Genomic DNA, 24,657 nt, shown 5'->3' on the forward strand with positions numbered 1-24,657 from the left:
GAACTTATCAATCACCCCTTGTATAGTAGTTATAGAACAGTAACAGACGCTTCGACTCATGAAAGCTATGCCGAAAGTTCTCTTAAATTAGAGCCGGATTCGCTAGCGATATTCAAGGGACTGTTAAATAAGCACATGGTCGAAGGAAAACTCGAGGGCTATGTGGGAAGGAAGATTTAGACTGGTCTTGGGTTAGAGTTTAAAGTCAGCACAACATCGTGGGCAGAATGGCTTCACTGTGTTCTCTGCTCTGTGTTCTAAACCATTACTGCACGTATTCCCGTTTTATATTCCCATAATCTCATCAAATGCTACATGTTTTACCATTTATCTACATACTCGAGACATTTACAGTAGAAAAATACCTTACCAACTCGCACGTAACTGGAATGTAGAAAAAATGCGGAGTACCAAGTGAACACACACCACATATTGAACGCGCAAACACCGCGCTGCCGGCATCCGTATTCAGCCGGGTCACTTTGCAGTAAGCCAGCGGGTTCTTAAAGCGAGACACTGTGAGGAAGGACGCAATAGACAGAAAAGGATATAGGAGAGTCCAGTCGCTGGGGGGGTGGGGGGCGCGGGGTAGTGGTTTCGGGTAAAACGGGGAAATGCTCTGATATTTCTCGATGAAGTAATTTAGATATGAAGATGTAAGATGCAGGTAGAAAACTAATTGCCATATTTTGTTTCCCCTCTCTCTATTTCATTACCCCCCTCTCCCCGCCTACAGTTGTTGTATGAAGCTGCTTTCTCTCTGAGATCCATCTTCTTCTTCATGAGCTGCCTGAGCTTTCTACACATCATCCGCACTATATTCCTGATGCCTTGGACACACATCCCCTATCCGTTACCACAGGGCTATACCTACGGGTAAGGCGGACACCCAGCGACTCACCAATTAATGAATACATTGAGAGCGGTGTCTATGAGATTATATTCCCAGCATATCAGGCATAGGAATGGCAGATTATTGGGAATGATTTACAGGCGGGTTCAGGTCGAGGAGTTCGGGAAGAGGAAGCTATGTATCGAATAACAGATACCGCAGGAAACGAGTTAATCGAGGGCTTGCGGGTTTACAGTACATACCGAATAATAAGTTTTCTAATCAAATATAGGTTGGGATCTAATCGAGGTATCACATGGTAAGGGGTGGCAGTAACAGATACCAAAAGCTGAACTTTACTCCGGAACCTACCCGATATGCTCGAAGGATCATTTGTAGAATAATAAATGTTAAGAGTGAGTCATAGACTGGCACCTAATCGAAGGGAACGAGGGATTCATATAAACAAAAACAACCAGTACGGAACGGGTTGCCCGGTGTAATGTCTTTTCGATGCAACCGAAAAGTTTACACATACAATATGGATTAATGGGAGTGAATTGAGACTGGAATTGATTCTGCGTGTTCAAGGAAATCTGTAGAATAACTGATATCCGGGGTTTGATTTCCAGACTACGCTACATACACGAATGTTCTGCGAAACTGTTGTCACAGGATCAGGCGATAAGAAAGTAACTTGTACCTTATGAAGAATTATAGACGGAAGTAAGCTGGGCTTTGAGTGAATTTACTTGCTGTAGGTTACAATACCCTTTAGGAATAAGTACCTCTCAGTACTCTGTCCCACCCCACAATAAACAACCCTGGTGGCAGGACCTACAATCGCATCTGACCCAATGACATGGCGTTTGTTGATTGCTACCCCCTATCGCCTCCCCCCAATAGGGCGACTTGTGAGATGTGTAAATTGATCCGATTCTTCTCCGAAGAGCGGTTCACCGACTGGAGCCGCTCCATCCCGGGAACGGCCGGGGCGGGCAGCGAGAGGATGCAGGAGACTGAAGGGCTCACTGGACAGGAAAGGAAAGAGGAGGGACGAACGACTGAAGACTTTGGAGAAAAAAGCGAAGAGACAGAGGTCGGAGGGAGAAGCAGAACGAAGTCCCAAAGAGACTTAGGAAACAGACATGGAACTGGTTATGGGAATACTCGGCCCAATGGGATAAAAGGTAAAAAAAATGTCCAAGATCCACATTCTATGATGCACCCACTCTCCCTTCCGGCCACCTTTATGCCCATCTCATTTCTGTCCCCTTTACAGTGTTTCTTTCCTCGCCTTCACCACTCCGTCCTTTCATGTTTAACATCAGTCTAATCCTATCTAGTCTCCGAGCACCGACATCAAACCATTGTTCCCTTTCTTTCCCTTCCCGTAGTCCTCTTTGATATTAACTGCTTCCTCTTCCTTCACTTCACTATCTTTCTGGTTTTCCGATGAATTGGTGGTTTAGATCAACAACTGGTTTGCCCAAAGGAGACTGGCGTGGTAAACAAGGGCCCTATGCTGGCCAGAGAACCGCATCCAGTGCTGCTCCACTGCTGTTTGTAACATATATAAAGGACTTGGACAAAAATGTATTTCGGATTGTTTGTAAGCTTATAGACGATATACCAATTAGTAGAGTGGAGGTAGCGTTCCCTCTAATTGTTTTTACAGTTATTCGGACCAACAATTTCTCCGAGCGGAAATTTTTTTTTACACGGACGGCATGAAAACTGCGCTGCACTATAAATGCATTTTTTTGGATATGCATACTAGGAATATTTAGAATGACTATGGAAAAATCACACTTCTGACTTTATTAATTAAAGGGAAATACGGTGCAACAAAAACTCTTTCCCGTTTCATAAACTCTATCCAGCTGCGTCCATTTTCAGCTGCGCGGCAACCAAAGCCATGCGCGTTATAGCCATGTCCACCGTGATGTCTCCTGCGCTGATCCCGTTTGCCAACATTATACCTGTATACAGTATCAAAGCATAACTGATTGCATATGAAAAATTCTTGATTTTTATATCCAAGTACCTGCCCATTGGTAGCTTAAACATGGTAAAAAAAAAAATCTGCCTCCAGGGACCCGTCAAATAGGTCGTTCTAGATATTCACCATGCCCTGTTCTAAAATGTACCCGCAGATTTCCCTGTGTAATTTCTTTCATATGAAACACGGGCTCTCCAGTCAAAAACACGGTCTTTGGATAAAGACCATGGCTATCCACTTAATCTACGCCCCTCAATGTTATAATCCTTTTTTCATCCCAATCCCCCCCACAAATAAATCTACGAAAATATTAAATATGAAGGTCCGGCTGCTTTCAAATCTTTTTACCTCTCTTACAGGCCTGGTGGCCAGAGACAACGAGGAGCAGATTTCCTCCTTCTGGAGTTGCCTCTTCTCCCGGCTTTGGCTCATGCACCTGCTCTGGCTCTCGCTTATCCAGCTGCGGAATTTACTGTTTATCGGGACCCTGAATCCGACGCTGAACCTGCTGGCGGGCAGGGATCCCGGGAAAGGTAAAGTTAGACGGGCAAAGGCCGACTGTCGACAATGCAAAAGGAGTGAGGGAGGTCTAAAGAGATACAGGCGGAAAGGGAAGCGAGAGGGCGGACAGACAAAACGTGAAAAAAGGGCTGAGTGTAGGGACTAGAGTGATATTAGAGATAGGGGTTGCAAGAGGACGCAATCCGGTTCGGAATGCGTTTGCATCACGTGTGTGTGTGTGTTTTTCCCCCTCTTTTCTCTCCGCAGCGGTTATGGTCTTTCTTAAACAATTGGGCTCCTGCTTTATGGCTGCCTGCAAGCAAACAAATCTTAAAGTGTATAATTTATATATGATTTGATAATATTTAATCAGATAATACTGTACTTTAATTGAAAACGAAGGTTTCGTGGCCGAAGAGTTGCTAGAGATAGGCCTGGTTTTGCGGCCGGAAACTGATGACACAGCGACAAGGCGAGTTCGGAACAAGGACTGCTATACGGATAATGGCGTGTGTAGAGAGAAGAGGGGGTTGAAGGTATGGGGGGGTGGTGTAGGACTAGGATTTTATAGAGACAAGAGGTATGTGAGCAGTTGGGAGTGAGATACGGAGACGGAGTTCTAAGGGGTTGGAAGGCGGATACCGTACGCAGGTAATGTGGGCTACGTGGATTACATATAATCCTCGCGTTGGGGGCCAAAGGATTACAGACGTTGGGAATAGTGCAGGTGCAGTGACGGAGAGGCGTGACGGAATGTGTGGTTACAGAGACTGGGAGTGGTGTAGTAACTGTAAGCTGGTACAGACATTGAGGGTTGTTGCGTATGAAGGGGATGTTACAGAGATAGGTACGGGGTTACATTCGGAAGAGTTATATTTCTTGCTTTGTCATATGGGGGAGCTGGGAGCGGAACCAAATGCAAGACACAGACACTGAAGTACTGGGAACTGGACTGGACTAGAGTTAGGGACGTGACTGGACACAGACTAGGAGCTAGGACAGGAACACAGACTTGGGCTAGGACTTCAGCTGGGAAAGCGGGACCAGGGCAAGGAACTGGGAACTAGGAGCCTGGGTTTGGACTCCCAGCCAGAGACTGCATAAGGACCCAAAACATGGGTCTTGACTGGGGCTCGGACGCCGGAACGAGGCTTGGGTTCTTCGAGGCTGGGCTTCAGGACTGTGCGAGGCACTCGTGGGCACGACGAGGCACTCCTTCTTGGACGCAGGGCCGGGATGCTTCCTAGGTTGCGGGACCGGGATGACTGCCGAGGTAAACCTCTGAAGAAACTGTTATGGATTTAGATGGAGGGGGGAAGGGAACAGACTAGCCTCAGGGTAAGGCCTGACTTACTCAACGGAGGCGAGGACGGGAAGGGACAGATTCAACCGCAGGGTAACGGCAAGGACGGCCTGACTTACCCCACGGAGGCAAGGACAGGAAGGGAGCTCAGTCCGGGGTAGCTCCGAGTCTCGGGGCGGCCAGCAACTTTGGCTGGCTACGGAAACAGCAGAATCCATATCTAGCTCGGAGTGGCAGACGGCCACTCAGCTGGCCCGGAAACGGCCGAATCCATACCACGATGACTGCTCCGACTAGAGACAACAAGGCTCGATGAAGCGGTGGTTCTCCAACCAGGCCTAAAGATCACAAATGGCTGCTCTAGCCTTCCATCGGCGGTTTGGTCCAAGGGGATACTGACGAGACAAACCAGCAATCACACTCGATCCCAGGGCCACTTATATTCCCAGTTCCAAGACTAGCATCAGGTGCCTATGATTAAGCCGAACTGAAACAAGGGACAGCCGGAAGATCCGGAGTCCGGAGTCCGGAGTCCACGGACCGGACCGTGAACCGGAATGCGGATTTCATGGACCGGACCATGACATGCTTGAGTTTGAGCTTATGCTTTCAGATACGTTGAGGTATGTACGGTCCAGCGAGAAGTGGCCATACACAGCGAGAAGTGGCCATACACAGCGAGAAGTGGACACATGGGACAAATTACCTTTTGTGCAGTTGAGAGTAGTATCCTGGAGACTTTCAAATCTAACCTCAATAGTTATTTCAACACACTATGTGAATGGGGATTAGGCAAGCTTTGTTGGGCCGAATGGCCCATTCTTTTCAAAAACTTTCAAATATTCCAAAAATTCATCATGGGGTTTCAAAGACAAAGCATGCTGTACAGGGTGGAGTAATCGGTATGTAAGAGGTCTTGGGCCAACGCAGAGTTTCCATGAGCAAACTCAATGGCAGTCAGTCTTTTGGAGTCTGCTGGGATTCCATTTCTTTGTGATCTTGCACCCTTGTGAATTAGCAGGTCTAATCAATATCCGTCATGTTAGTTTTATTGCCCTATTACCATCTAGAACACACAAGTCAGGAGTGTGATCAGAATCAGAATCAGGTTTATTATCACCGACATGTGACGTGAAATTTGTTAACTTAGCAGCAGCAGTTCAATGCAATACTTAATCTAGCAGAGAGAGAAAATATAATAAAAGAAAACATAATAATAAATGAACAAGTAAATCAATTACATATATTGAATAGATTTTTTAAATGTGCAAAAAACAGAAATACTGTATATTAAAAAAGTGAGGTAGTGTCTAAGGGTTCAATGTCCATTTAGGAATCGGATGGCAGAGGGGAAGAAGCTGGTCCTGAATCGCTGAATGTGTGCCTTCAGGCTTCTGTACCTCCTACCTGATGGTAACTGTGAGAAAAGGGCATGCCCTGGGCACTGGAGGTCTTTAATAATGGATACTGCCTTTCTGAGACACCGCTCCTTAAAGATGTCCTGGGTACTTTGTAGGCTAGTGCCCAAGATTGAGATTCACAACCTTCTGCAACTTCTTTCGGTCCTGTGCAGTGGCCCCTTCATACCAGACAGTGATGCAGTCTGTCAGAATGCTCTCCACTGTAAAACTATAGAAGTTTTTGAGTGTATTTGTTGACATGCCAAATCTCTTCAACCTCCTAATGAAGAATAGCCGCTGTCTTGCCTTCTTTATAACTGCATCGATATGTTGGGACCAGGTTAGATCCTCAGAGATCTTGACACCCAGGAACTTGAAACTGCTCACTCTCTCCACTTCTGATCCCTCTATGAGGATTGGTATGTGTTCCTTCATCTTACCCTTCCTGAAGTCCACAATCAGCTCTTTCATCTTACTGACATTGGGTGCCAGGTTGTTGCTGCGACACCACTCCACTAGTTGGCATATCTCACTCCTATACACCCTCTCGTCACCATCTGAGATTCTACCAACAATGGTTGTACCGTCAGCAAATTTGTAGATGGTATTTGAGCTATGCCTAGCCACACAGTCATGTGCATACAGAGAGTTGTTCGTCCATCGTACGTCAACGAGGACCTCGACACCACTATTGATGGTGTCGAGACTAGCGCGTGACTTGGATTTAAGTGAGGGAGAGTTGCGCAGCATCAGCCTCACTCTCTCTTCCCAATTCCCATCTGGATCCAGTGGCAAGACAGAGTCGAGACGGCTGGAGATGGGACTAGGCGCAGTGGATGACCAGGACGTCTTCTGTGTCTTGTCCTGCTCTACACGTTCCACGACGCTTGCAGAGACCGCCTTCTTGACCGTTGGACCTTCCATTGTCTCGTCCACTCAATCCGCTGGAGTCTGTCCTCACATGCTGGGATAGACAACTCCCTATCACACCGAGGGTTTGAGACCCGTCGGCTACCCTCACCTGGTTTAGCCGGCCTGTCGAAGCCGCTGCCCGGGGTGTGGCCGCTGTCGCATGCAAGCAGCTACGGGGAGCCACAGGTAAGAGCTGAGTGCCAGGTGGGGACCAAAGGTGGACTAACCGCCTTGAAAAGGACGCGACATGTTACCCCACCAGAGGTGCTACCCCTCCCTGACACCCCATACACCCCATACCCCATGCACAGAGTAGAGCAGTGGGCTAAGCACACACCCCTGAGGTGTACCAGTGTTGATCTTCAGTGAGGAGGATATGTTATCACCAATCCGCACAGACTGTGGTCTTCCGGTTAGGAAGTCGAGGATCCAATTGCAGAGGGAGGTACAGAGGTCCAGGTTCTGCAACCTCTCAATCAGGATTATGGGAATGATGGTAATAAATGGTATTAAAAACTCTCCGCAGTGAGAGCGTCAGTAGTTACAGGTGCTCACCAGGAGAGCGTCAACGCCCTCGATAAGTCTTCTCAGTGTGAAGGGAGTGTGGGAGAGACAGAACATGTGAAAACCGGAGCTGGGAGAGAGAAGAGAGTTAGATGAGGCTGTGAGGCAGAGAATGAAAATGCAGATGAATGGACTTCCGATGAAGAGAGATATAATGGTGAAACGAAGGGGAGACAGGGGCAATCGGAGAAATTAGAAAAACTAGATTTAGAGAACCAACAAAGTGAATGCAGACAGAAAGTGGGAGGGCGACTGAAGGGGGAGAGAACCGGTAAATTCGGAGATTGAGGATGGAGAGACTGTGGCAAAGAACTCATGAATTCTGACATGGCTGGGGGATTGGAGTAGAAAGGAGAGGGCGTTGGTAGGGGCAGGACTGACAGCGGGTTAATGAAGAGGAAGACAGAGGGAAACGGAAAGGCAAATAGCCTGGTATTTTAGCGATTACAATCCATCACTGGTGAATATTCAAACGTAGACATTTCACTCCTTTAGAGGTCAGATGCGCGGATGAGGTGAGTCAGCACATATTTTTAAGTCAATGGTTTGAATGCAATAACTCTCTCGCTGTCTGCAGCACCGTAGACACATGCCTATAATACGATTCCTTGTCCAGTGCTATCCCAAATCAGGTAACTTCGAAGCATTCTGTCTGTCCTTCAATCACCCGTCTTTCTTCAGCTTTAATTCATTCTGTGCTCATCATTTTCTCTGTTTCTCACCGACAGTCAGCAGGTATACAAATGCCTTCGCCTTCGCCCAGTTGTGTGCCCTTTTCTGTGCTCCCTGTAACGGGCTGATTCTGGACCGACACAAACGGAGAGGTCGGAGGTTGGATTCAGTCGCAGGTAATTCTCCGGAGTGAGGATGGTCTCCTCACAGCGACACCGACAGCTGAGGTCAAGGGTTAAAATCAATTCAGGAACTACTTATTGCCCCTACTCCCTGTGCCCCTAACACTGCACCTAATTATGACGGCGCCTGCTCGGAAACCCATTGGGTGCCTCACACTTCTGTTACCCGGACATTTTCCCACGATGTTCTCTCTCATCCCCCGTCAGCCGCATCTCTCTGACCCCCATCCTGTCCCACCCTTTTTCTCCCTTCTCTAACTTTTCACACAGTCATTGACCCGTATCTTTTCTCTTTCTCCTCATCATGTCTTTCTCCAACTTCTCCCTTCCCTTTAGACTCTTCCTTATCCATTATCTCTACACTGTCACTACCTTTTACTTCTCTCCTCTCCAGAACCATTTATCCATCATTCCCGATCGCCACTCTCTCGGACTAGTTAGAATCAAACAGGTTGTTTCAAACTTTATGTTCACCCCGTTACGAGGATATTATTAATGGGAGCGTCAGAAAAGACTTTTTGAGGCGTTGTGACAGAAACGAATAAACTAGGGTAGGTCTGTTAGCATCGCAGGACAGGGAGAGACTCAACGATTCATGTCTGTGATTCTATACCGACACCGCAAAGGAAAGTGTTCAGAGGAGGGTGGTTAGAAAGGGGAGTATGTCTGCGATAAACCTTTGGTAAATATTGCCAAGATACGCTGAGCTTAGAACACGGTTGTCGGGCAGAAAAGACAAAGTAGTCAGACTGATAGTGAACAGCGCCACGTCCGCCTTCCAGACAAATTGCAGTCATCAGATCTTCTTGAAGTCAACAAGGTCAACTCTTCTTTGCCCCTCAAACGTTCTTGCTATATTCCACTTGCTATTTGCCACCATGTTATTATTTGTCTGCTTTTGAGGTAAAGCTTTCCTTCATAAGCCTTGACATCGAAGTCGGACAATACCCAAAAGCTGGACAAAATCGAAAAGGGTGAACACAAAATTGGAAGTGTTATATGTGAATGCGCGCAGAATACGGAACAAGATGGATAAACTTGTAGCACAGTTACAGTCTGACGTGTATGACTTTGTGGGCATCACTGAATCGTGGCTGAAAGAAGATATTATCTGTTTTCTTAGGGTCCAAGGATACACATTGCATTGAAGGAACAGGCAGGTAGGCAGAGGAGGCGGCATGCATCTTTTGGTAAACAATTAAATCAAATCATTAGAAAGAGCAGACATCTGGTCTAAATGTTGAATTGTTGGTAGAGCGAATGAACTGTAGGGGTAAAAGGACCCTGATGGGAGTTATATACAGACCCTCAAACAGCAGTAAACACGTGGTCTACAGATTACAACAAGAGATAGAAAATGCATACCAAAAGATCAATATTCCAACAGTCATGGGGGTTTCAATGTGCAGGTAGATTGGGAAAATCAGGTTGGTAGTGGATCCAAGAGGGGGAATTTCTAGAATGCTTACGAGATGGCTTTTTAGAGCCTCTCACGGTTGAGCCCGCTAGGGGATCAGCTATTCTAGATTAGGTGTTGCGCAATGAATTGGAATTGATTAGAGCGTTTAAGGTAAAGGAGCCCTGCAATTTCATAAGGAGAAGCCGAAGTGTTTTGTATCAGTATTACAGTGGAGTAAAGGAATTACAGAGGCCAAAATCGATGGAAGAAGAACCAACCACTAGTCCACGGGATTTAGTGGAACAAATTTGTAGGGAGATCTCAGACTGTTTCAGAAAACATAAGGTTCTTATAGCAGATTATTTTAATTTTCTACATATTGACTTGGACTCCCATACTGTAAGAGGACTAGATGAGTTTGTCAGAAGTGTTCAGAAAAGGTTCCTCAATCAACTCGTGGAAGTGCCGCCCAGAGAGTGTGCGATACTTGATCTCCTATTACGGAATGAGACAGGACAGCTGACAGACGTTTGTGTAGGGAACACATTGCATCTAGTGTCAATACAGTAATGCCATTAGTTTCAAAGTAAATATGGAAAAGGATAGGCCTGGTTCGCAAGTTGTGATTCTAAATTGGAGAAAGGCAAACTTTGAAAGTATCTGAAAGGATCTGGCAAGTGTGGGTTGGGACAGGTTATTTTCTGGCAAAGGTATACTTGGTAAGTGGGAGACTTTCAAAAGTGATATTTTGAGAGTACAGAACACTTAAGAAAGAAATCAGGATGGCTAAAAGAGGGTATGAAGTTGCCCTAGCAGACAAGGTGAAGGAGAATCCTAAAGGATTCTATAGATATGTTAAGAGCAAAAGTATTCCAAGGGACAAAAGGTTCTCAGGAAAATCAGTATGATAATCTATGCGTGGAGCCGAAAGGGGTGGGGGAAATCTAAATCTGACTTTCTTTTGTATCTGTATTTACTCAGGAGGCGGACTGAGCCTATAGAAATGAGACAATGCAGCAGCGAGATTATTGACCCTATACAGATTACAGAGGGGGAGATGTCTTGAGGCAAATTAGGGCGGATAAAACCCCAAGGCCTGACAAGGTGTTTCCTGTCGGAGGCAAGTGCAGAATTTTCGGCAGCCCTAACAGAAATATTAAAATCATCCTTAGCGACAGGTGGGATACCGGAAGATTTGGAAGATTGTTAATGTTGCCCGCTGTTTAAGAAATGCACTAAAAATAAATCAGGAAATTATAGGCCAGTGAACCTGACATCAGTGGTGGAAAAGTTATCGGAAGGTATTCCAAGGGACACGATATGAATATGTGGATAGGCGTGGACTGATTAGGGATGGTCGGCATGGCTACATGCGCGGTAGGTCTTGTCTAGCTACGAGGAATTTTCCAGAAACTTGCTGAAGGCGAGGCAGTGGATGTTGTCGACGTGGAGTTTAGCAAGGCATTTGACAAGGTCCCGAATGGTTCAGGCACTTGGCGCTCAGATGGGATAGGTAAATTGGATTTTACGGAGAAGCTAGGGAATGGTAGTAGATGGATGCCTTTCTGACCTTTCTGACTTGTGGAGTACCGCAGGAATCGGTGCTGGGTCCGTTGTCGTTTTCATCTATTCAACGATGTGGATGATAATGTATTAATTTGATCAGCAAATTTGGGATGACACCGAGATTGTGGATATAGTGGACAGCGAGGAAGACTATCACAGGTTGTAGAGGGATCTAGAACAGCTATGAAAGTTAGAAGAAAATAGCAGATTAAATTTAATGCAGATAAGTACGAGGCGTTGCATTTCGGCAGGACCAACCAGGGCAGGTCTCATAGTGAATGACAGGACACTGAGGAGTGCGGTAGAATAAAGGGATCTGGGAATACAGATTGATAATTCATTGCAATTGGTGGCACATGTATACAGAGCCATAAAGAGAGATTTAGGCACTTTGGCGTTCATAAATCAAGGTACTGAGTACAGGAGATGGACTGTTATGTTGTAGTTGTGTAAGACGTTGATGAGACCTAATTTGGAATATTGTTTGCAGTTTTAGTCATCTACCTAAACTTCAGGTAGGTTTAGTGAAGATGTAAATTAGATTGAAAGACTACGGGGGTTTTTCCTTGGAACTTAGAAGATTGAAGGGATATTTTGATAGAGGTATGCAATATGATGGTAAGTATAGACAGGGCAAATGCAAGCAGGCGTTTTTTTCCCACTGACTACAACAAGAGGTCATGGATTAAGGGTGAAAGTAAAATTTAAAGGGTACATGAGGGGAACCTTTATCGGAGTGTCGTGAGAGTGTGGAGCCAGCGTTAGTGGTGCCTACGAACTCTATTTCAATGTTTAAGAGAAGTTGGTATAGATACATGGATGGGAGGGTTGGGAAGGACTATAGTTCGGGTGCAAATCGATGGGACCAGGCAGTTTAAATAGTTCGGCATTGTCTAGATAGGCCAAAGGGTCTGTTTCAGAGCTATGCTTTTTTATGGCTCTAATTTTTGACTATTTCACTCTCAACCAATGCCAGACCTGATTCTAAAATGTTCTGGGTTTGCTTCTTTCTTTCTGTATCCCCGATAAACTAACTATTCTCATAACGCCACCTGTCTCAGAGTTAAAAATTCCAGCGGTAAATATCAAATTGAAATTCAGTACGATGGGATCTGTGGAACTATCGGTCGTTTTCTAACGATTAACCAAAATGCTTTAATTTCGCTGTCTTTAGAAATCACGCTGGTTTTCTTCTGCTCGCTAACCAATATAATATATTATATTGTGTTTTGGACTGTCCCTCTGTACAGGGAGGGTCCTGGAGTCGCTCTGACCACTAACAGATCGCTTGTCTACCTTTCTGTTTTAGGGTCGGCTGTCCAGCAGAGGCTGGAAGACATGCAGTCAATGGTGCTCTCTCTCACCGTGACCGCCACACTCTCCGTCCTCTTCTCTATCTGCGCCGCCATCCCAGTACTGGAAGTGCAGTACCTGACTTTCGTCATACAGGTGTTCCTTTCAACATTCCTCTACGGAAGCGACGCCGCATTCATCGCTATCGCGTAAGTCCACGTACGGTCACAGCACGAGATGGGCCCTTCGGCCTTCCAAACAGTGCTGGTCGTCAAACACCTATTTACCTAAATATCACGCAACAGGTCACCGAAACAGTCCTTTGGCCCATCGAGGCCGGTTCGACCATCAAGTACCCATTTACAATAATATGGTAATTATTTTTCTCAACTACTTGGGAAGTAGTCTAAGTACATTTGTTGAGCGATTATTTCATCTTTCCTTTTGACGACTAAGAACGCCCCCAGGCTCGTTAAGATAACCCTAGATTTAGTAATGCGATACCAAACGCCCCACATACTTTCCCACATAACCTACAAACTCCCCCACCACCCCGCCCCCATTGGGAAAATTATACACCAAGGCCCCGAGTGTACTTGGACTGTGACAAGAGACAGAACCTCCAGGGTAGATTCACATCGTGAGAGAGGGAAGCCGAGCTCACAATCGAGCCCAGGTGGCCGGGGTGCCAGATAGTAGATTTATCAACTGCTCTGCTGTGGGATTCTGGCAAAAGTTTCGAAGCCCAACAAGCAGAAATGGGGCTCGAGCATTTGCAATAATACGAGAAAAGAGGAGCGGGAATTAGATCACCAAACATCATCAAACCTTCTTCCCAATGCCATTCAATGTGATCATAGCTGATTTACCTCAGGCCCATCTCCTCCGTGCTAGATCAGGATCGCCGCAATAATTCCTTTCCACTTAAGTACTCAAATTATTTATCCTCATTTAACCTCTGGGGTAGAAAATTCCAGAACTTTACTATTGGCTTCTAAGCGCGTTCATGCACAACACAATTTGAATTTAATTTTCTAGTGTACCATCTAAGTTGAAAGGGAATCTGGAAACAAAGCCATGGTAATTTTAACAGCAGCACGGGAAATGGGGCCCTAACAAATTTAAAAAGACCTCGGGAGCAGGGTTGAAAAAATGAGGTCCCAGTGATTTGAAACGCTGCGCGGAGAGTTTAAGGTCAGGGCAAAAAAACCAATCTGGTGAGCAGGACACATAAACACGGACTGGGAAAGATCGGACCTTTAAACATCTTAAACCCTCCTTTTTCTCCCATGACAGCTTTCCCCCATGTCATTTCGGGAAGCTCTACGGAACCACGCAGGCTCTGGCTGGACTGTTCTCTCTCCTCCAGTATCCTTGTTTCATCCTCGTCAAGGAAAACTTGCAGGGCAACCCATTGTACGTAAGTATCAGAAAACTCCCACGTAACACAAGCGTCCGACTGGCTCCAGGGAGATTGATTAAGGTGTTTATGCGATAACCCTGTTTGGCATCTCAAAGTGACAATAATACAAGAATAAGGGAACTTTACTGGACCAATGGATATAAAGTCTCCCGCTGTGGAGAGTCCCAGAAGGGAAGAGGCATAGAAATGGACCAGGTGACTGAGGGGTCGTGGGAGTGGCAGGGGAAATGCAGCTTGGCTACGAAAGCAGTGACATTTCCCCCCTTGTCTGAGTAAACCAAGGAGCTCGGAAAAGAAACAGATGCTGCTTAGATCCGCGGAAATGCCCAAGGTTACACCTTGTACTGAAAAAAAAGTGAGCGGAATTCAATATTTTTTTAAAAAAAATAAGAACGCTTATTAAAACAAATGGAAAGAATTTTGGGGACTGCTTTAAGTTCAGCCCTGACATATTATAGCTATCAGAACATGGTGCTGAATCGAGTGATTTCAGATACTGTACAAGGTTTCCCCCTTGTTTGTATCAGAAATGAGCAATGTGAAGATTTCCATCTATAGTGTTGGTCTTGAGTTTCCGCAGCATCTTCGGCATCTATTTACATGGATGACAGTGAGAACAGCAAGGCCTATTGATGCTCAAGACCATGTTGATATCAAGAAGGAAGAAGTGCTGTGTCGCCTGAAGAAAATTTGCATCTACTGATGACTATTTTTCTCGTATTTTTCCTCTGTCTGGCAGGTGAACATCGCGTTTATTGCGTTAATGACGCTGGCCTTTGCCCATCCTCTGAATGTCCAGCTTTTGTGGAGACGGGAGACATTGATGAGGACTGGAAGAAGCAGCATGTCCGTGGAATGGGAAGATACCTACCCACTCATGGAAGACAATTGGAGTCCTGGGGATAGAGAGATGGGGGCTCAATCAGAGGGTTCAGTGCAGAGCATTGGGGAGCGGGAAGGATCGGAAGAGGAGCAAGTGTGGGATCCGTGGGTGCTTGTGGGGAAGGATCTTGGTAAGTAGAAATGGGTAAAGGAGATATGGTCAGTGGGAGCTGGTGAAGGGGTGTGGGCTTAGGTGGAACTAATCGGGAATTGTGGATTCGGCAGGTGCTAGCGGGAAAAGAGTGGTGTCCGCGACAGGAGCTCCGGTGAAAGTTGGGATGGATGTAAGCAGGCGGAGATGAATAGGACATGCAGGATTGAACCTTTCCTTCAAATAGTGCTGGAGCTATGCAGCGGGGTCATACTCTGTGCTCTTCGACCTAACATCTATGTTGACCAAGATGTCTGTCTAAGCCATGCCCAGGTGCCTGTGTTCTGTCTGTATCCTTTTAAGCATATGATATCCATATTCCTGTCCAATGGTTTTGAACCTTGTAGTTGTGCCTTTCTCTACCACTTGATCCATCAGCTCGCTCCAAACACCTATCACCCTCTGTGCGGAAAAACTTGCCCCTCAAATCCTGTTTAACTATTATACTTTCATCTTAAAATATTCCGTCTCCCTTTAAACTCCCCTACCCTCTAAATATTCTGTGACTGTCCTACCCTATCTACGTCCCTAATGATTTCGTATACCATTGTAACGTCACCCCGAACCTTCACTACAGGAAGTACAGTTCCACTCTATCATCTTTTTTTTATATTTATAACTCAAGCCATCATTACAGGCAACAGTCTCTTGTTTCATTCATGCACCATCTCTACCATAATCACATTCGTTATGTAGCGTGACGACTAGAACTGCCCACAGTGCCCCAAGTACGGTCGGTTAAATCTTTTCTGAAACTACGAAGCTTATAACTCATAAAAACTCACGAACAAAACCATTCTTATTCCTCATAAACACATTTTCCCCAAATGTAGACATATCCTGTGAATCAGTAAATCAACCAGAAATATTCTAACGTGTGGCGTACGGCTAACTGTCCTGTAGTTTCCCGGCATATTCTATCAGTCCTGTAGAATTAAAGCCGCATCATTAACCGGGGTCCAGACTGTCAACGCACCCGCTGGTAACAAGTATGTCTTGGAGCTCACAAAGTTCTAGGTGCACCTGGTTAGCACAATCCTCACAGGAGGAAGCGAAAGCCGCCTTTATGCTTTTTAGGCGCCAAAGCCCCTTGGTCTTAAACTCTACGCGACTCAGAACGTCACTAACAACAGGATGCTGGAAATTCAAGCAACACACATCAAAGTTGCTGGTGAACGCAGCAGGCCAGGCAGCATCTCTAGGAAGAGGTACAGTTGACGTTTCAGGCCGAGACCCTTCGTCAGGACTAACTGAAGAAAGAGTTAGTAAGAGATTTGAAAGTGGGAGGGGGGGGGATCCAAAATGATAGGAGAAGACAGGAAGGGGAGGGATGGAGCCAAGAGCTGGACAGGTGATTGGCAAGGGGGATATGAGAGGATCATGGCACAGGAGGTCCGGGGAGAAAGACAGTGGCGGGGGGGGGGGGACCCAGAGGATGGGCAAGGGGTATAGTCAGAGGCACAGAGGGAGAAAAAGGAGAATGAGAGAAAGAATGTGTGTATAAAAATAAGTAACAGATGGAAGGTGGGGCATTAGCGGAAGTTAGAGAAGTCAATGTTCATGCCATCAGGTTGGAGGCTACCCAGACGGAATATAAGGTGTTGTTCCTCCAACCTGAGTGTGGCTTCATCTTTACAGTAGAGGAGGCCGTGGATAGACATGTCAGAATGGGAATAGGATGTGGAATTAAAATGTGTGGCCACTGGGAGATCCTGCTTTCTCTGGCGGACAGAGCGTAGATGTTCAGCAAAGCGGTCTCCCAGTCTGCGTCGGGTCTCGCCAATATATAGAAGGCCACATCGGGAGCACCGGACGCAGTACATCACCCCAGCCGACTCACAGGTGAAGTATCGCCTCACCTGGAAGGACTGTCTGGGGCCCTGAATGGTGGTAAGGGAGGAAGTGTAAGGGCATGTGTAGCACGTGTTCCGCTTACAAGGATAAGTGCCAGGAGGGAGATCAGTGGGGAGGGATGAGGGGGAGAACGAATGGACAAAGGAGTCGCGTAGGGAGCGATCCCTGCGGAAAGCAGAGGGGGGGGGGAAAGATGTGCTTAGTGGTGGGATCCCGTTGGAGGTGGCGGAAGCTACGGAGAATAATACGTTGGACCCGGAGGTTGGTGGAGTGGTAGGTGAGGACCAGTAGGTGAGTAGGTGAGGTCGCATCTGCTCTCAGGATGACGCTTTTCATTCCAGGACGAGGGAGATGTCCTCCTTTTTTAAAGAAAGGGGCTTCCCTTCCTCCACAATCAACTCCGCTCTCAAACGCATCTCCCCCATTTCACGTACATCTGCTCTCACTCCATCCTCCCGCCACCCCACTAGGAATAGGGTTCCCCTGGTCCTCACCTACCATGTCAGAATGGGAATGGGATGTGGAATTAAAATGTGTGGCCACTGGGAGATCCAGCTTTCTCTGGCGGACAGAGCGTAGGTGTTCAGCAAAACGATCTCCCAGTCTGTGTCGGGTCTCGCCAATATATAGAAGGAGATTTTAAATGCATTCTTTGCATTTGCGTTTACTCGGGAAATGGATACAGAACCCATAGAAGTGAAACAAAGCGGCATTAACTTCCTGGACTCTATACAGATTACAGAGGAGGAGCTGTTCGCCGTCTTAAGGCAAATTAAGTTGGATAAATCGCCGGGGTCTGACAAGGTGTTCCCCTGTACCCTACAGAAGGCAAGTGCAGAAATTGCCGGGGCCCTAGCAGAGATATTTAAATCATCCTTAGCGACAGGTGAGGTGCCGGAGCATTGGAGGATAGCCATTGGTTTTGTTTAAAAAGGATCTAAACAGAAACCAGGAAATTATAGGCCGGTGAGTCTGACATCAGATCTGGGAAAGTTATTAGAAGGTATTCTAAGCGACCGGATATATAAGTATTTGGATAGGCATGGAATGCTTAAGGATAGACGGCATAACTTCGTTCGTGGTAGGACATGTCTATCCAATCTTACGGAGTTTTCCGAGGACGTTACCATGAAAATGGATGAAGGCAAGGCAGTGGATGTTGTCTCCATGGACTTCAATAAGGCGCTTGAGAAGGTCCCGCATGGTTAAGAAGGTCCAGTTGTTCAGCATTCAGGATGAGGCAGTAAACTGGATTAGACATCGACTTTGTGGAAGCAGCAGGAAAGTGGTAATAGAGGGTCGCCTCTCTGACTGGAGGCCTGTGGTGTGCCGCAGGGATCAGTACTGGGTCCTTTGCTATTTGTCATCTATATCAATGATATGGATGATAATGTGGTTAACTGGATCAGCAATTTTGCGGATGACACCAAAATTGCAGGTGTAGTGAACAGCGACGGAGGCTATCATGGTTTGCAGAGGGTAGTGTATCAGCTGGAAAACTGGGCTGAGAAATGACAGATGAAACTTAATGCAGACAATTGCAAGGTTTTGCGCTTTGGTGGGACCAACCGGGGTAGGTCTTACACAGTCAACGAGGAGTGTGGTAAAACAAAGCGATCTAAGAATATAGGTCCATAATTCGTTGAAAGTGGCGTCACAGGTCGATAGGGTCACAAAGAAAGCTTTTAATGCATTGGTTTTCATATTTCAACGTATTGAGTACAGGAGATTTGATGTTATATTGAAGTTGTACAAGACGTTAGTGAGGCCTAATTTGGAGTATTGTGTGTAGTTCTGGTCACCCACCTACAGGAAAGATGTAAACACGGTTGAAAGAGTGCAGAGAAATTTTACGAGGATGTTGCTGGGTCTGGAGCACCCTAGTTTAAAGGAAAGTATGAATTGTTTAGGACTGTATTCTTTAGAACGTAGATGATTGAGAGGAGATTTGACAGAGGTGTACAAGATTATGAGGGGTATAGATCGGGGAAATGCAAACAGACTTTTTCCACTGAGGTTGGGCGGGACTACAACTAGAAGTCATGGATTAAGGGTGAAAGGTGAGGTTTAAGGGGAACATGAGAGAAACTTCTTCACTCAGATGGTCCTGAAAGTGTGGAATGAGCTGCCAGCAGAAGTGGGGCATGCGAGCTCGATTTCAACGTTCAAGAGAAGTTTGGATAGGCACATGGATAGTAGGAATATGGTCCCAGTGCAGATCAATTGAAGTAAGCAGTTTAAATGGTTTTGGCGTGACTAGATGGGCCGAAGAGCCAGTTGCTGTGTTGTACTTCTCTATGACTCTAAAGTGCACCCCACTAACGCAACAGCCACCTGCCAAGCCTCGTTTCCTGAGGAGCGGTTGAACGTTTCTCCTTCACTCGGAGGGCTACCTATAGACTTCATCAGTAAACATTCCTGGACACAGATGCTGCCCATTTAATCCCTTAGAACTGTGGCAGTCCCAGCAAATAATATGGAAGTTAAAATCATTCGTTTTTATGACCCAATTATTCCCACACCGACTTATGATTTACCTAGATACCTGTTACTGTAATCCCCGCTGACATTTCAATTACATCCCACACTCTCCCTCACCCCACACACACACATACGCACAAAAGCCTAAATCACTGAACTTTTTAATTTTGTTAATATGTGCCTTAACTGGCAGTCAATTGTGTAAGCTTCACAATTCATGTAGATTTTCATAATCAGTGTTTTGTTCTGTAAATTAATTAAAGTCCTGCCAGCCAGACAGGAACCTTATTGTACTTTTCAACCTTGAGATCCGTTGTACTTTCTGCTCCGTGGGAGGTAAACCTCCGGTAAGGTTGGTCTTTGTCAACGATCTAAATTAAGCAAGGGTTGCTGACCTCAGTGTACAAGTCGGCACTGTATGTGAGCAGAGAATTCCCTCATCCAAAAGCGTATTTGGGGACAAAGTTCGTGGAGAGAGAACTGATAACTCAGATAGAGCCAGGACCCGCGGGAAATGCTTACGGTTCACTTGGTACGGCGATGGACAGTGAGAACGTCAACAAGACCATAAGAAATAGCAGCAGAATTAGGCCATTCTGCCCATCGAGTTTGCTTAGCCATTTCTTCAGGACTGATCCATTTCTCTCTCAATGCCATTTTCCTGTCTTCTCCCCGTAACATTTCACGCTCTGACTAATCAAGAACCTATCAACCTTCAACTTAAATACACTCAATGACCTGGTCTGCAGAGCCGCCTGTTTCAACGATTTCTACAGATTCCCCTCCCTCTGGCTACAGAAATCCCTCCTCATCTCCATTCTAAACAGACGTCCCTCTAATCTGAGGCCCTGTTCTCTCTGGTCCTAGACTCCCCTGCTGTAGGAACTATGTATTTTGTGCTGCGTATTTAGTATGTGACTAGTCACAACAGTGGGGGCGTGGTAAAAGCGATGGGAATAAGTTATGTATCCATGCTTATTTCGTGGCAATTTGTAGCTTGGGACCCGGAGGTCTTATCTTTTGCTGAGCGCTGAGATAACGCTCAATAATGTTTACTGCATGTTTGGTAATTGCTATCAAAGGATCGAAATAAGGAATTTGACTCTTTAGAGCAACCGTCCGAACTGTGGGCGTGTCATGCAAGTATAACAACTCCGTGGGGTCGCAGACTGCCGGCAATTCTTATGATTTTGGATTTTTTTTTGGCCGCCACACCTACTATAGGAAGCATCCTCTTCACATCCACTCTATCTGGGCCTTTCAACATTCAATGGGCCTCATTGCGATCGCCCCTCGTTCTTCTAAGTTACAGCGAGTAAAGGCCCGGTGCCGACAATTGTTCCTCATACAATAGGCCTTTCATTCCCAGAATCATCCTTTGTAAAGGAACGCAAAACTCTAAGTGAGGCCTCATTAGTGTTTTATAAAACCTCAGCATTACAGCGTTGTTCTCATATTGTAGTCCCATCGAAATTAATGCTAACTTTGTATTTGCCTTCTTTGCCACTGACTCAACCAGCAAATTACCCTTTCGAGAATCCTGCACGAGGACTTCCAAGCCCCTTTGTACCTCGGATTTTTTCATTCTCTTCCCAATTAGAAAACAGTCCGTGCTTTTATTCCTTCTATCAAAGATAATGACCATTCACCTCCGGACATTATTCGATTTGCCTTTTATTTGCCATTTCTCCTAACATGTCCAACTCCACTGCACCCTTCTTGTTCCCTCAACTCTACGCGCCCCTCCACCGACCTTTGTATCATATGCAAAACTGGTCACAAAACCATCGATTCTGTCATCCAAAGCATTGAGATACAACGTAAAAAGAAGCGGTACTAACACCAACCCTGTGATATCAATCACCGGCATCCACAGCAATGAAAAATCTGTCGAGACCCTTCTCTGTGACTAAATGGAAGGGGAAGACAACAAAATACAAAGGTGGGGCTGGGAAGAATGCTAGGCAGAAGGTGATGAGTGAAGCCAAATGGGTGGGAAAGTGAAGGGCTGCAGAAGGAAACTGATGGAAGAGGGGAGTGGACCATAGAGGAAAGGGAAGGAGGAGGGGACCCGGGGTGAAGTAATAAGCAGGTTGGAGAGGTAAAAGGCCAGAATGGAGAACAGAAGTAGAGGTGAGGGGGAGCGAAAAAGAACTTTTCACCTGAAGGAGAAATCAATATCCATGCCATCAGATTGAAGGTCATCTAGATGGAATATAAAGTGTTGCTCCTCCATCCTGAGAGTAGCATCATCTTAGCGCAAGAGGCCATGGGCTGACATGTCGGAATGGAAATGGGAATCGGAATTAATATGCTTGGCCACTGCAAAGTTCCCCTTTTGGTGGATGGAGCGGAGCTCCTGACAAAGTGATCCCCCAATTTATGACAGGTCTCGCCAGCCTAGGGGAGGCTACATCGGGAGTACTAGACACAATAGATGACCCCAGCAGATCGGCAGGTGAAGTGTTGGCTCACCTAGAAGAACTATTTGGGGCCTTGAATGGAGTGAGGGAAGAAGTGAATGGGCAGGTCTAATACTTGGGCCATTTGCAGGGATAAGTACCAGAAGGGAGATTAGTAGGGAGGGACAAATGGACAAGGGAATCACGGAGGAAGGGGATGTAAAGATATTTTTTAGTGATAGGACCCCTTTGGAGATGGTGGAAGATGTGGATGATGATGTGTTGGATGTGGAGGCTCATGGGATGGTAGGGAAGGACATTATTATCACTGCCTCCTAAGGGTTTATTTTCCTTAAGCTATTTGATCAAATCTGGTCAATTACACAACACCTAATCCAAAATAGTGGAACCCCTAATGAGGTCAACCACAAGCTGCTCTGAAAAGCTTTGTTGTAGGCACTCTACAAGTTACTCCCTTGGGATCCACCAGCAACCGGATTTTCCCAATCTACCTGCATATTGAAATTCTCCATGCCTATAGTAACATTGCCCTTTTGACACGCCTTTTCTATGGAGCAGAGTCTCTCCTTTCAGCAGTGGAATGGGTGCGGAGAGTGTAAATACAAAAGGAAATTATTTTTCTGGGTAGGTTATTGTACAGTGTATTCAACCAAGTCATGACCCAGATTCAGAAAGTAAAATGGATAATTCCTTGCTCTGTATCAGGACTGAGCTCTCCAAAACAGAATCATAGAGAACAGGAGCTGGTCCTTCGGCCCGCCGAGTCCGTTCTGAACATCAAAGATCTGTTCATATCTACCTGTGTCAAACAGCTCGTAGGTACTCCCTTTGACCCACGGACACTGATTGGGTGTCATGCTCTCCTCATTCCCATCGCTGACTACACCACTCAGCTAAACACCGAGAACAATTGGCAGCGGTCGCTAACCTATCAGCGACTTTGAGCGGTCGAGAAACCGGACTTCACTGTGGAAACCCTTGAAATCACAGCCGAAACTCCCAGGCAACGCCATGGATCAGGATCGAATCCGGGCCTCCGAGGCAGCAAAACTGCCGTCCCACTCTGCGCCCTACCATTATGAAATTACAATTACATATAACTGATGAGACTCAAAGTGAATATCCACTGCTTATATGATACGACGTCCCTGTAAAGCTGCCGCAATTGTTTTTGTTACACAGGTGACTACATGTGCTTGTGCATTTGGAAAGAAAATTGGCTTTGATTTTGACGTTCTATTGACAGAAAGAACTATAGAAATGTTATTTCTTTAAATATTTTCTATATACACTTCCTAGAATTTTTTTTTAAATCTAGGACCGGCAGCTAAGGGACTCTGGTAGATACACATAGTGTAACTATGACCGTCTCCTGCTTCTGTTTTATTATGCTCGTATTATCTGTTTATTTAAAAAAAAGTAATTCAATAGCTTACCTTACAATATATCATTTTACGCAGACAATCTGACTCAAGAAACTTTGCAATGGAGAGAATGACTTACTTCTGGTAAAATCACACTCAGCCAATCAGAGCTTTCAAGGGAGTATCTGAGAAGGGATTGATAAAGGCAGTCGGAGTCAGGCTCTGAGTGAGAGGTTAATTTGGACTGAGGGCATAGAACTGCTAGGAACTGAAGACATTGCATTCCTACCCCTAACGGTTTCTAAGCACAACCGCTGTCATGATTGTTGGGCGGGGTGGGCTGGGGGGAAGAACTCAACTGAATGCTCCCTCTCAGCAATTTCATAATTTTACTGCAAAAAAAAACGTAATGATTGGAGATTTAAATAAAGATCAAATCTGAATATTATTGTAACTTGATCAGCGTGCAAATGTCTTTCTTTATTGGACCCAGGGTATTGTGAGTGGATCATGTGAATTTAAAACCAGCGCTCGAACAGCGAAGACACATGGACGCTCAGATTAGAAGTCCGATGATCCAACGTGTAGGCTATCCAGATTCAATCATTGCGCCCAGAGGCCGCTCATTGACAGAACAGCAGTATTAGACAATAGACAATAGACAATAGGCGCGGGAGTAGGCCATTCGGCCCTTCGAGCCAGCACCACCATTCACTGTGATCATGGCTGATCATCCACAATCAGTATCCAGTTCCTGCCTTATCCCCATAACCTTTGATTCCGCTACCTTTAAGAGCTCTATCCATCTCTTTCTTGAAAGCATCCAGAGACTTGGCCTCCACAGCCTTCTGGGGCAGAGCATTCCATATATCCACCACTCCCTGGGTGAAAAAGTTTTTCCTCAACTCCGTTCTAAATGGCCTACCCCTTATTCTTAAACTGTGGCCTCTGGTTCTGGACTCACCCATCAGCGGGAACATGCTTCCTGCCTCCAGCGTGTCCAATCCCTTAATAATCTTGTATGTTTCAATAAGATCCCCTCTCAGCCTTCTAAATTCCAGAGTATACAAACCCAGTCGCTCCAATCTTTCGACATATGACAGTCCCGCCATTCCGGGAATTAACCTTGTGAACCTACGCTGCACTCTCTCAATAGCAAGAATGTCCTTCCTCAAATTTGGAGACCAAAACTGCACACAGTACTCCAGGTGTGGTTTCACCAGGGCCCTGTACAGCTACAGAAGGACCTCTTTGCTCTTATACTCAATTCCCCTTGTTATGAAGGCCAGCATGCCATTAGCTTTCTTCACTGCCTGCTGTACTTGCATGCTTGCTTTCAGGGAATGATGTACAAGAACACTTAGATCTCGTTGTACTTCCCCTTTTCCTAACTTGACTCCATTTAGATAATAATCTTCCTTCCTGTTCTTACCACCAAAGTGGATAACCTCAC

At 45.9% G+C, this 24,657-nt stretch overlaps 1 protein-coding gene across 1 annotated transcript in view; it reads left to right on the top strand.

Annotated features, from left to right (window-relative positions):
* Positions 1-24,657, top strand: part of LOC134359121 (equilibrative nucleobase transporter 1-like) — a 44,516-nt gene that overhangs the window by 4,521 nt on the left and 15,338 nt on the right. Inside the window, exons 6-12 of the mRNA XM_063072090.1 lie at positions 737-876; positions 1,739-2,022; positions 3,194-3,367; positions 8,243-8,362; positions 12,670-12,835; positions 13,923-14,046; positions 14,789-15,062. Of these exons, the coding sequence (XP_062928160.1) occupies positions 737-876; positions 1,739-2,022; positions 3,194-3,367; positions 8,243-8,362; positions 12,670-12,835; positions 13,923-14,046; positions 14,789-15,062 (1,282 nt within the window). The remainder of the gene's footprint in view (positions 1-736; positions 877-1,738; positions 2,023-3,193; positions 3,368-8,242; positions 8,363-12,669; positions 12,836-13,922; positions 14,047-14,788; positions 15,063-24,657) is intronic.

The sequence above is a fragment of the Mobula hypostoma genome, chromosome 19 (assembly GCF_963921235.1).
Source record: "Mobula hypostoma chromosome 19, sMobHyp1.1, whole genome shotgun sequence".
Taxonomy (NCBI): Eukaryota; Metazoa; Chordata; class Chondrichthyes; order Myliobatiformes; family Myliobatidae; genus Mobula; species Mobula hypostoma.